The sequence below is a fragment of the Morchella sextelata genome (assembly GCF_020137385.1).
Source record: "Morchella sextelata strain SCLS chromosome Unknown scls_2, whole genome shotgun sequence".
NCBI lineage: Eukaryota > Fungi > Ascomycota > Pezizomycetes > Pezizales > Morchellaceae > Morchella > Morchella sextelata.
Genome location: NW_025408617.1, coordinates 3,716,036 through 3,729,733, shown reverse-complemented (window position 1 = coordinate 3,729,733; position 13,698 = coordinate 3,716,036). Strand labels below are relative to the sequence as shown.

Below are 13,698 nucleotides of genomic sequence, written 5' to 3'. Positions count from 1 at the left end.
AGTATTTATTTCCTATTATTACAAGAACCATAGACCTCAGCAGAGGGATACCCACCAGAATCAAACCTCTTTTATATTTTTACAGCCAGCAATACCAATACAAAATGCGTAACATACGTCCGCAAACATGCCAACCTCAAACCAAAACACGACTACACACACGATAATTTCATAGTATCGATTACGGTAGAAATCCAGAACAAGAAAACCCAAATCCTAAACATATACTCCCCAGGCCGAAGTGGCCCCTTCGCTCAGATAGCAAGTACAATTCAAACACTTGATAATTGTCTAGTAATGGGAGACTTCAACTGCCACCATCAAATGTGGTACGGAGTAAATTCACATGAATACAGAAACAATATTCGAGCAGACCGCGTCAATGGTGCACGGCTAAAACGATGGATAACCCGACAGAAACTGTCCCTCCTGAACGAACCAGGCGTCTTTACGCATTTCCCCAGAGACAGAGGGAAAAGGCCCACAACCATCGACCTTACATTTGTAAAAGGCCCAATACTCGATCACAACCTACGATGGAGCACTGAACCCTACGGAGCGGGCTCAGACAATGGGAGAACCTCCGTTCACTTACACTTGGAGAAACCACCTTTTGTACCAAGACGAATGTGGCGACAAACAGACTGGAAGCTATTGGAAAACCACATGTCAAACATTTCCATCCCTGCAGAGGCATGGGAAACCAAGGAACTTACGGAACAGACTGTTGATTTCTTTCTAGAACTGGTCAGGTCAACAGTCAGCATAGTAACACCGCTCTCGAAGGAGGGGGTAAGAGCCAACTCCTGGTGGTCAGATGAAATGAAACAAATGAAGGCAGAGGTAAATGCAGCAGAAAGGAAGGCGAGGAACACAAGGAAACCCAATCACGTGGAGGAACACCGGAAGGCTTGCAGAGAATGGACAGTCATGATCCGGAAAGCAAAAGCGGACCAGCGGGAAAAAACGATGAACGAGGCGAAAGGTAGTGAAGTCTGGAGAATCCTAAGCGCGGGAAGGAGACGAGACACAATCATACCAACCATACAAGGTGAAGAAACGTTTGCGGGGAAGTGTCAAGCTCTAAGAGCCCAACTCTTCCCCTCGAAATGGACGTTCCCCGACCACCCCCCCCTAAACATTAGACCCCCTTCTTTGGACCTTAGCAATACCTTCGACATAGTCACCCCCGAAGAACTGAATAAAGCAATCGACTCCTGTCCAGCGCACTCGGCGACCGGCCCGGATGGTATTCCTTATACCTTTATTAAAGCAATAGTCAAAGCAAACACAACTCTAATCCAAGACATGTTCTCCGCCATGCTCTGGCACGGCGCACACCCAGCGGAATGGAAAATAGCTAAGTGTATCCCAATCCCGAAACCGGGTAAAGCAAACTATCATGAAGCAAAAGCCTACCGGCCCATTTCCCTTCTACAATGTTTCAGCAAAATCCTGGAGAAGATAGTGGCCCAAAGACTCTGCACCGCTGGAGAAATTCTAGGCACACTCTCAGCGAATCAATTTGGAGGAAGACCAACCATCTCGGCAATCGACGCCCTGATGAGAACCTTAACGCCAATACAACAAAACCTACTACTGAAAAACAGTACCGGAGTCGCTCGGCGAGACAGACCAGCGATCCTAACCAATGATATCCAAGGAGCATTTAACTGCGTTGACCACCTACTCCTCGCGGAAATCATGCAACAACAAAAATTCCCTACCTACTTAACAGAATGGTGCAAGGAATTCAACACCGGCAGAAAACTACAGTTTCAATTCAACCATGAGCTAGAAGAGCCACAGCCCTATGATTCTGGAGTGCCGCAAGGTAGCCCCATGTCCCCGGTGCTATTTATGATCTACGCTGGAGTAATCCTGGACCCAACAAGCAGCCCGAAAGAGATGGACACTACTTACATCGATTACGACGCGCTGGTACAAATATCCAAAACACCAGGCTTCACAATTAAGAGAATGGAGGAACGAATGAGAGAGAGACTAATAAAAGTTGAGCCACTCCAAATTAAGTACGACCCGGATAAATCCGACCTGATCTTCTTCCGGCCCACCACATCATCCATACAACAACCACGACTTCCGGTCAAAGTTAACAATATCAATATACACCCCAAGGAAAGACTGAAATATGTAGGAGTCTGGATAGATCCGACCCTCTCCTTCCGGCCCCACATCGAAGCAGCGATCGCAAAAGGCCTTAAAGCCCTCCACCAGATTCGATACACCACCCGCCTACCAGGCATAACGGTTAAAACGATCCATCACATCATAACACAAGGCTTCCTCCCAAGCCTACTCTACGGATCCGAGGCTTGGTGGACTGGCGCAGACCACATTATAAGATCCCTCGAACCACTATATAATGAAGCGGCCCGGATCATCACCGGCCTACCACGATGGACCAAAAGAGCTAAACTCCTCCGAGAAGCAGGCCTACCCCCCTTAGAACACCTCCTGACATATCGCTCAAGAAAGTACGGAACCAGAATACTCAGCTCCGAGGCAACCCACCCCAACAATGAATCCCTGATCGAGCTCCTCCCTTACAAAGAAGCAAACATCAAAGGAACAGGCCTACACCGAATCGCTTCCCTACTACTCCCATACCAGACCCCCGGAAATGCGAGAGATAAGTGGAACCAAAACAAACTACTACGCGACCACCTGTTGGAAGAATGGAACACACAATCAATACCGAACTACCACCACCGGGGGGACTTCCGCCCCCCTCCTAAGATAGCGAAACTCACCCTTACGGAAGCAAAAAAAGTATTTCGAATCCGGTGCCAAACCACCCGAATCGACAAACACGCAGTACATACAGACCCCGAACCATGCCAGTGTGGTATGGAAAACTCAGCGAAACATATACTTATGGAATGCCCAGCGTGGGCTCGAATCCGCACCCCTCTGATAGAAAAGATCCCCGGAGCGAGGACCTGGGAAAACTGGATGTTTACAAAGCTGAGAACGGACCTCATCCTACAATTTGCAAAACAATCTCAACTCTCGAAATGGTACGAGTCGGCGGAGGCGGAGGCGGACCTGGAAGAGGGGATGGAAGAAAATGATTAGTGACGGGATTAGGAAGGGCAGTTTCCTTTTACTCTTTAATTTTGTTTTTATTTTTTGTTTTGATGGATCCAGCGCTCGAGTCCGCTGAGATATGTTATTTCTCCTTGTCGTTGGGTTTTCTGGTTGAGTGTCGTGCTGGAACTTCCTTGTTATTGTTTGTGTTTGTTTGCTCTTGCTTTGTTCTTGTTCTTGTTCGTTTGTGTTTGCGTTTGTTGTTTTTTCTTTCTTTCTTTTGTTCGATTCGTGTTTTAGGCGGTTGGGTCGGCGTGCGATAAGTCTTGTACTTCAAAGCAATATAAGTTTCTTCTTCTTCTTCTGTACTTCACAGTTACGAATACTATTTGGTTCGCGCTACGTCATAGGGTTTACCCGGTATACTAGATCAGGTACAACCATCCATAATCCATAGTCCACAGTCCCGGTCCTCGCCTTAGGTATACCCTTTGGCCCCATAGTCCATAGTCCACGAACCTCCTACATCCACGTCTTCGCCTCGGTTGTATTCCTTGGCTTTATAGTTCCTACGCCCATAGTCCCCGTTATACTTAGGTTGCATCTTCTACAGCCAACCAATAGAACACCGCATCGCTTAGCTCCGGTCGCGACCATGTCCGACACCACTCAAGATACGTTGTTGCAGCGTCTTTCAGAATTTCTGATCACCTATGGTCCCCTCCCAGCCGATATAGACTTCGGCGAAGAACTTACCGAGGCTCATGGTCTTATTGCTGAGTGTTTGGAGGCTCTCACCAAGCCTCTCAACACCCCCACGCCACCAGAACCCGTCATCGATACGGCCCAGGAAGAGGTTATTACCAGCCTCACCACAGAACTAGAAGCAGCCAATGAAAAGGCTGCCGATTTTTGGCAAACCTTGTGCGATAACCAGGAAGATTCTACCGAGATCATCCGAGGTCGCGACGAGGTTATCGTTGCTTTGAAGATTGAGCTGGAGGAGTCTAAGGCCGAAGAGGAGGAGCTTCGGTATCGCCTGGCACTACATCAGGAAAGCCTCGCCATCACTGACGAAAACCTCGTTGATGCTGAAGATGAGATTCTTCACATCACCTCTGTTGCAAAGGCCTGGGAGGCCCAAGCCAATGCTACCATCGCTGATCTTCGTTCTCGTGTTTCTGCCGGCACAGTCAAACCCCAACGCCTTTCATGGATCGACTAGTGGAGGTACGGGGTTATGGAGAGTCGGATTAGTCAGAAAGGTTCTATTGGGTTCTACCGGGTTCCGTTGATTGTTAATGTATGAGTCAGGTTGGATTTGTCATCGTTGGGATTTCCTTGAGTATATTAAGGGGGGTTTTGTTTGTATTTTGTCTTTCTCTTCTTCTTCTTCTTTCTTTACGCAACGTCTTCTGTATCTACGCTGTCTATTACTATATAATATCATCGTTCTCTTCTTTCCTTAAGAAGACCACCGCCTCGCTTTCTCCTCGTCTCGTCGAACCTTACCAACGCTAAGAGCCCCGTAGCATCCCTATTGCGAGCTCCCCTATCGTCCCCTATTACACTCTTCGTACCCTGCGGAATACTCGCTACTCACCCCCTTGAGAACGCCGCCATGCCTCCACCAAATCTCGTTACTTATCTCCTCGCTCTCAAGATCCCCGTACCATTAGCAATTGGCGAGAAAGGCCAATTGAACATGTGTCTCCAAAGCCGGCGCTAAAAGGCCAGCCCCTTTGGTAAAAAATGGCAAACCAAAGGGGCTAGCCCCGCCACCTGTTCCTGTTGTCCCTGTTGTCTCCACTGTCTCCGCTGCTGCCGTATCTGAGGACGAGATGTCCGAAGACTCTCTTGTCGTTACCTGCTCGGTTTCTCAGAATCCTGACTCTTTTATAACCACTTATGCCCTTATTGATACCGGAGCCTCTGGATATGCTTTTATCGACGAATCTTTTGTACGCCATAATAATCTCATAATGACCCGCCTTAAAGTACCTCGTCAGGTAGATGTTATGGATGGGAGGCCTATTGAATCAGGAAAGATCACCCATATTGTCAATGTGTTGCTGGATATTCATGGTCATCGGGAAACTGCATCATGTTTTGTAACGAAGCTGGGACACTATCCAATTGTGATGGGAATACCTTGGATGCGACGTCACGATGTTACGATTCGGCCGAAGGAAAATTTACTTGTTTTTGACTCTCAAAGCTGTTGTCAACACTGTTCACTCAGTGGAACGACAGTCACTGTCCATGGAATATCGATCCCTCTACCGGAACATCATACTGTTGTCGTTGCAGCAGTTGAGAAATCCACCGTCGACGTCAAGCAACTAGTACCAAAGGAGTTCCACCATCGTCTCCATATGTTCCAAGAATATGATGCTTCAGTCCTTCCACCACATCGGCCGTCACACGATATTGAGATCGTATTGGAGAAAGGTAAACGACCACCGTACGGACCAATATATGGATTATCCCAGGTTGAATTGAAAGCACTACGAGAATACCTTGACGAAAATCTACCTAAGGGATTCATTCGAGCCAGTGAGTCGCCAGCGGGAGCACCCATACTATTCGTAAAGAAAGGTGATGGGACCCTTCGGCTTTGTGTGGATTATAGAGGCCTTAATGCAATTACGATCAAGAATCGCTATCCGTTACCGTTGTTAAAGGAAACCCTGGCCAAGTTATCAAGAGCGCAATACTACACCAAGCTGGATCTACGTTGGGGTTATAACCAAATCAGGGTAGCCGAGGGAGATGAATGGAAGACGGCGTTCAGGACTCGTTATGGACATTTCGAGTATACTGTAATGCCGTTTGGATTAGCGAATGCCCCTGCCACATTCCAACATTGGATCAATGATATTCTACGTCCTTACCTCGATCAATTTGTAACAGCATATCTGGATGACATTCTGATCTATTCGGAGACTCTGTCGGAGGACAAAGAGCATATTCAGAAGGTTCTGAAGGTACTTGATGAGAATCATGTTCACTTTAAGCCTGAGAAATGCGAGTTTATGGTTCAGGAAACAAAGTATCTCGGCCTTATTCTCACTCCAAATGGGAATAGAATGGATCCAAAGAAAGTTATCGATGTTTTGGAATGGTCCATACCGAAAAACCTCCATGATGTTCAAGTGTTTCTGGGATTTGCAAATTTCTATAGGCGGTTTATTTTGGGATATTCGAAAATTGTTGCTCCGCTCACAGCTTTGACGAAAAAGAATGTTAAATTCGAATGGACGAATGAAAGGGAGGAAGCATTTCAGACTTTGAAAAGGATGTTCACCACGGCACCAATACTTGCGCATTTTGATCCGGATCGGAGGATTGTGGTGGAATCCGATGCATCCGACTATGTATCTGCCGGAATCTGGTCCCAACGCGACGACGAGGGAATTTTGCATCCAGTTGCTTTCTTCTCAAAGAAGCATTCCCCTGCGGAATGCAACTATGAAATCTATGACAAAGAACTCCTGGCAATTGTACGATGTTTTGAGGAATGGCGACATCATTTGGAAGGGGCACAATTCCCAATCGAAGTCCTCAGTGATCATAGGAACCTCGAATATTTTATGTCAACAAAGCTATTAAACCGTCGACAAGCCCGTTGGTCGGAATTTCTTTCACGTTTCGATTTCGTCATTCAATTTAGACCAGGAAAACAAGGGGCAAAGCCGGATGCATTGACTAGGAGGTCGGGTGACCTACCTAAGGAGGGGGATGAACGGTTGACGCATCAAAGCCAGGTGGTTTTGAAGCGAAAAAATTTGGATTCAAAGCTAAGTTTGTTCGCGGGTTCTTTTTCAAATGAATCCGCTGAAGGAATGTCCACTGTAGAAGAGTTGTTTTTAAATGCTTACCAAGTTGACAGTTTCCCGAACAAAGTACTCGCGATGCTTCGGAACGGTGTCCGCCATTCGAATAAGATCTCGCTTGCCGAATGTACGGAAGATAACAACGGTCGGCTACTTTACCGTGGGGCACTCTATGTACCGGACGTCAACGACCTTCGGTTAAGACTTTTGAAGGAATATCACGATAAACCATCAGCGGGACATCCCGGTAGAGCGAAGACACTGGAGCTCCTGAATCGAGAGTACTACTGGCCACAGATGCGAAAATATGTCGACCAGTATGTTAGGAATTGCAATGTGTGTGCCCGTAGCAAGGCACCACGCAATGCACCTTATGGGGTACTTCGACCTATGCCAATACCCGATGGACCATGGAGGGACGTATCAATGGATTTCGTTACTGACCTTCCGGAAAGCGATGGATATAATGCGATATTGGTGGTAGTCGATCGACTAACCAAGATGCGACATCTGATTCCCACAACTAAAGAAGCGGATTCAAAAGAAGTAGCGAGGTTGTATATCGATAATGTTTGGAAATTACATGGACTCCCGGAAACTATGGTATCTGATCGAGGAACACAATTTGTTGCGGAATTCTGGAGGTCCCTTTGCGATCGTTTGGAAATATCGCCAAAGTTCTCTACAGCATTTCACCCCCAGACGGACGGACAAACGGAAAGAATTAATGCTGTGATGGAACAATATCTTCGAAGTTATGTTTCTTATCAACAGGACGATTGGGTTCGATGGTTGCCAATGGCCGAGTTTGCAACAAACAACTATGCTTCTGAAACGACGAGAGTCTCTCCATTTTACGCCAACTCGGGGAGGAATCCAAGAATGACTTTTGGTCCCTTGGAACATGGTAGGACGACAGCGGAGGATCAGGCTAACAGTATTGCAAGGGAGATGAAGGATATATTAAATCTCCTAAAGGATGAACTATTTCGAGCACAAAGAATTCAGGAAGAATCGGCCAATATACGTCGAACTCCAGCACCTCACTATCGTGTGGGGGATAAAGTTTTCTTATCGACCCGCCATGTCCTTACCAAACGACCGTCGAAGAAACTCGATTGGAAGCGTATTGGGCCGTATGCCATTAAGCGAATCGTTAATCCCTATGCCTACGAGCTAGAACTTCCCCGGTCTATGAAGGTTCATCCCGTATTCCATGTCTCTTTATTGTCGTCTGCAGCAAACGATCCTTTACCAGGACAACAACAGTTACCACCACCGCCGGTCGAAGTTGAAGGACAGGAAGAGTGGGAAGTTGGGGATATTTTGGATTCCAGGGATCGTCGGGGAAGATTTGAATACTTAGTTAAGTATGCCGGTTATGATGAAGCTTCGTGGCAGCCATTGTCGGATGTCGAACATTCGCCCGATATTGTCAAACGATTTCACAAACGATATTCACGGAAGCCTGAGCCTACCAGGAGGTAGGCCTTAGAGGGAGGAATGGTCTGTAACGGCAGCTAGACGGGTTGGCTATGTGAGTTGTCTGGGTACAAGGGAGAAGGATTATGTAGTGTGGTTGGGTTTTAGTGAAGCGGGTTTCTATTATGTTCTTTCTGTTTCTGTTATGCGAGGGTATGAGTCAGCATTGGGATAGGGTATGGATATATAAGGGGGGCGTTGTCTTGTGATTTCTTGTTTCTCTTTCTTTCTCTTTTCTCTTCACGCAACCTCTGTATTCTACCCGCTCGCCTCTGGCTCGCGGTAGGATTTCTTCCCCCGAGATGGAGTTATACTGATTCTCGAATTGCTTCGGTCCCTGAACTTCCCTCGCTCGACACCCCCCATTCTTTGCTCGTTCGGTGCCCTCACGGGATGCGTCCACCGTTCACCCCTCGCCAAACCAGCGGCTACTCTCGAAAGCCGCCTTCGCCCCTCCTTATTTTTCATTCATCGCACGAGTGATCCCACACGTCGGGTACGCACACTGTCAGTAATCTCCAGTCAGCGAGAACCTACTGCCAAAGCGCTCGACAGCCCGCGAAGTTAGCGACCTCTCGGCCGCGAAACTATCGTCAAATTTTTTACCCGAGGTCCCGTGACCTTACCCCTCTTTATCGGCCTTAACCAGGCCACCCACTTTTACCCGAGGCGGCCCGCTCCCCTCACCCCAACCCAACCGGTCTCCGAGACCACCCTCAACACAACACGGTCGGCACTTTCGATTGCGACCCCCATACATACTGAGCCTTCGGCTCAACACTTTTTGCATGTCCCCTCCAGAGGACACCACTTCAAACACGACTCGGGCACAGTCTTTAGCCGTTGCTCCAGGGACCGACGACCCCACCCACTCCTTACTTGACCAACCGGTCACCACTCCTCAATTCCTCGCTGCCTGACAACCAGAAGCCCGAGGACCCAAACTCGACCCACCCCCCCTCGCTTTCACACCTGACGCTGTTGCGGTTGGCCTCTCCTGCCTTCGTGCGCGTGGTTTCCCAGTCCTGTTAAGGTTCGTCCACAGATATGACACCGGGAACGTTGGTAATGATATCGTTTCGATTGAACACTACGTTTAGGATTGTGCTCGCTAATGCAGTTGACGGAGAAGTTTGGGGTTCTTACTTTTACTACGGGGAGGTTTCTTTGTTGTCGCTTAGATTCTGCTTACCTGTACCACTTGTTATTCGCGCCCTCTTCGTGCGCTGTTTTTGTTTTATTATGTACGCAGTTCTTGTAGCTGCGGTAGTTAGTTTTTGTACTTCGTTTTTGCTTTCGGGTTAGTCGGTGGAGGTTGTAGTCGGGTAGTTAGGTGTGCGATAAGCTTCGGCTTCTATGCAATATAAGATTCTCTCTCTCTCTCTGTACTTCACAGTTACGAATACTATTTGGTTCGCACTACGTCATAGGGTTTATACGGTATACTAGACCAGGTACAACCATCCATAGTCCATAGTCCAAAGTCCCCGTCCTCGCCTTAGGTATACCCTTTGGCCCCATAGTCCATAGTCCACGAACCTCCTACGTCCATGTCTTCGCCTCGGTTGTATTCCTTGGCTTTATAGTTCCTACGCCCATAGTCCACATTATAGTCAGTTTCTGTCGAGTTATCCATTGTTTTAGCCGTGCACCGTTGGCGCGGTCTGCTCGGATGTTGTTCCTGTATTCATGTGATGTTACTCCGTACCACATTTGATGATGGCAGTTGAAGTCTCCCATTACTAGACAGTTATCAAGGGTTTGGATGGTTTTTGCTATTTGAGCAAAGGGGCCACTTCGGCCTGGGGAGTATATATTTAGGATTTGGGTTTTCTTGTTCTGGATTTCCACCGTAATCGATACTATGAAGTTATCGTATGTGTAGTGGTGTTTTGGTTTGAGGTTGGCATGTTTGCGGACGTATGTTGCGCATTTTGTATTGGTGTTGCTGGCTGTAAAAATATAAAAGAGATTTGATTCTGTTGGGTATCCCTCTGCTGAGGTCCATGGGTCTTGTAATAATAGAAAATAAATACTTGAGTCTGTTTCCGCTTCCTCTACCGTCGCCTTGGTAATAAGTTCGCTCCGTGCACAATTGAGTTGGTGTGCGAGCGCGGTGGTTCGGGGCCTAAGCATTATTTGTCATGTGTTGGTCATCTTCGGGAACGGGTATGGCTCCGACCGGGGCAGTGGCTGGTACTTGAACTATTGGAAGCAGCTCTTGGACGGGTGCGGCCAGTGGGTCTTGAGCGGGTGGGGCGTTTTCCTTCCCTTTGAGGAATCGGCGTTTGGCCCCCTCGGGGCATGCTGGGTCGGAGGCCTTATGGATTCCTTTACAGTTCAGACATCTGATTGGGGTGTGGGTGCATCTATATCCTCCCTGGTATTGATTGCATGGGTGGAAACTGGTGAGGTGATCTCCGGCGCAGTGGCCGCATTTCCCATTGTTCTTACATTTCTCCTAGCGGTGGCCGTACTCGAGGCACTTCGCACACTAGGTATCCGGGAAGGTTGGGAGGAAGGCCTCGATATGGCAGCTTCGGTTGAAGAGAGATAGGAATTTAACTCCTAGCGTTTCCATTGTAATTTGTCCTGGGAGCGCAATGACCATTGAGGAGTGGGTTTTCTCCATTCGAGTCTCTGCTCTGGAGATCCAGCGGGGAACTTGGGCAAGTTGGAAGTTCTCTCCATAGTTGCTTCTGATTTCTGATGCTACTAATTGTCCCGCCTCAATGCCCTCCCCGACCGTTGTGCGGATTCCATGGAGTAGAAACTTTGACCATTTAGAGTTTGCGCGGATGACAGCGACCGGTACCTGTAGGGTGAGGAGGGCCTCCTCGATTTCTTTGGCATATTCCATTGCCTTTGTTGCAGGGGTAACGAATTTTGTTTCCAGGATGAAGTTGTCCTTGGGTGTTCTTCTTGCCGAGATGAAATGGCAGGACTCGTCTTGGATTCTTGCATTGACAAGGGTCCTGATCTCGGAGGGGTTAACGTCGGATGGGGCAGTGATTTCAACAATGATCTCCCTGTTGATTTTTGTGTACTCTGGTTTGAAGAGGGGGCCCGCTTTTGGCTTTGCGGACTTCTTTTTCCTCTCGATGACCTGGAAATTTCCTTGAGCAGGACCGGGTGCCGAGGCCACGGCGGCCCAGATGCCTGCCTTCCATCCATGGGGTGGGGCTTGTTGGGGGGGTGTGGGTGGGGGGGCCTGAAGAGCTGCCTGTGGCGCTGCTTGAGGGATTGTTTGGGGGACCGCTGGAGGGGGCATTCTCTGTCCCTGCGGTTGTTGTGGTTTTCGCTGTTGTTGCTGTTGTTGGTTTTGTTGCGGTTGCTGCGGTTGCTGCGGTTGCTGCGGTTGCTGCGGTTGCTGCGGTTGTGGTTGTTTGTTGAGGAGGGCGTGGATCGCCGAATGCATGTTGGTGATCATGTTTGTCTGCGCCTCGATTTGATGTTTCAATGTGTCCACTGTTCTCCGGAGAGTGATCGATTGCTCTTCGAGGTATTCGATCCTGTCGGAGGGTGGGCAAATCCAGCTGGTAGCATGTCTGATGGCCCAGGTAATGTAGTTTAAGTCTGCCTGGGTGTGAGTGGTTTGGGGGACAGTACTCGGGTAGAGATAGTCGATGCTCGGTTGGTAGGGGTCGTTATAGTCAGATTCTTTTGCAAAGGTCGAGGAAAACTCCTGTTCCTGAGTTCCGGATGGGGTTGGGTTGGGGTCCTGGGTGTTCCTATTCTGTGGAGGAGCTGTCCTTTGCTGGGAAGACTGGGTGAAGAAGGACTGGAGCGAAGCTTGCTGCCACATGACTGAATGTCCAGTTCCTCTGACGGCGTAGAGTGATGTTTCAAATAGGTTTCTTTTCCTTCCTTTCGGGAGGTCAAGGCTGGAGAATTCTTCGCTGGAAGCCAGTTTTCGTAGGTTTCTTTCGCTTGGAACAACAAAACGCGACCGTACGATCGGGGACGAAATGGCTCAGCCTGGTATGGCATACCAGGGTAAACCAAGGGGAGTAAATAAAATGTTTTTGAAGCGAGGTTTGTTATCAGGGAGTTCTTTGCGAGCCTTTGGCGAGCAAGTAGAATACAGAAGAAGAAGAAGAAACTTATATTGCTTAGAAGCCGAAGCTTATCGCACACCTAACTACCCGACTACAACCTCCACCGACTAACCCGAAAGCAAAAACAAAGTACAAAAACTAACTACCGCAGCTACGAGAACTACGTACATAAGCAAAAGTAAACGACGCACGAAGAGGGAGCAAATAACAAGTGGTACAGGTGAGCAGAATCTAAGCGACAACAAAGAAACCTCCCCGTAGTAAGAATGAACCCCAAACTTCTCCGTCAACTACATAAGCGAGCACAATCCTAAACGTAGTGTTCAATCAAAACGATATCATTACCAACGTTCCCGATGTCATATCTGTGGACAAACCTTGACAGGACTGGGAAACCACGCGCACGAAGGCAGGAGAAGCCGACCGCAACAGCGTCAGGGTGGAAGCGAGGGGGGTGGTGTAAGAGTGGGTCCTCGGGCGTCTGGTTGTCAGGCAGCGAGGAATTGAGGAGTGGTGACCGGTAGATCAAGTAGGAATGGGTGGGGTCGTCGGTCCCTGCAGCAACGGCTAAACACTGTGCCCGAGTCGTAATTGAAGTGGTGTCCTCTGGAGGGGACATGCAAAAAGGGGTGAGCCGAAGGCTCAGTATGTATGGGGGTCGCAATCGAAAGTGTCGACCGTGTTGTATTGAGGGGTGGTCTCGGAGACCGGTTGGGTTGGGGTGAGGGGAGCGGGCCGCCTCGGTTAAAAAATGGGTGGCCTGGTTAACGCCGACAAAGAGGGGTAAGGTCACGGGACCTCAGGTAAAAATTTGACGATAGTTTCGCGACCGAGAGGTCGCTAACTTCGCGGGCTGTCGAGCGCTTTGGCAGTAGGTTCTCGCTGACTGAAGATTACTGACAGTGTGCGTACACGACGTGTGGGATCACTCCTGCGATGAGTGAAAATAAGAAGGGGCGAAGGCGGCTTTCGAGAGTAGCCGCTGGTTTGACGAGGGATGAACGGTGGACGCGTCCCATGAGGGCACCGATCGAACAAAGAATGGGGGGTGTCGAGCGAGGGAAGTTCAGGGACCGAAGCAATTCGAGAATCAGTATAACTCCATCTCGGGGGGAAGAAATCCTATCGCGAGCCAGAGGCGAGCGAGTAGAATGCAGAAGAAGAAGAAGAAACTTATATTGCTTTGAAGTACAAGACTTATCGCACGCCGACCCAACCGCCTAAAACACGAACCGAACAAAAGAAAGAAAGAAAGAAAAGAAAACCAACAA

The 13,698-nt window shown here is 48.6% G+C and overlaps 2 protein-coding genes across 2 annotated transcripts; both read left to right on the top strand.

The window, feature by feature from the left end:
- Positions 1-33: 33 nt before the first annotated feature.
- Positions 34-3,099, top strand: H6S33_006237 (uncharacterized protein; the record flags this gene model as incomplete). Its single annotated transcript, XM_044837671.1, has 1 exon — positions 34-3,099. A coding segment is annotated over one exon (3,066 nt), but the record flags the coding sequence as incomplete, so codon positions are not given.
- A 607-nt stretch (positions 3,100-3,706) lies between these two features.
- Positions 3,707-4,276, top strand: H6S33_006236 (uncharacterized protein; the record flags this gene model as incomplete). The annotated part of the gene is made up of 1 exon (XM_044837670.1): positions 3,707-4,276. The coding sequence occupies one exon, from the start codon at positions 3,707-3,709 to the stop codon at positions 4,274-4,276; it is 570 nt and encodes a 189-aa protein (XP_044699545.1).
- Positions 4,277-13,698: the final 9,422 nt, after the last annotated feature.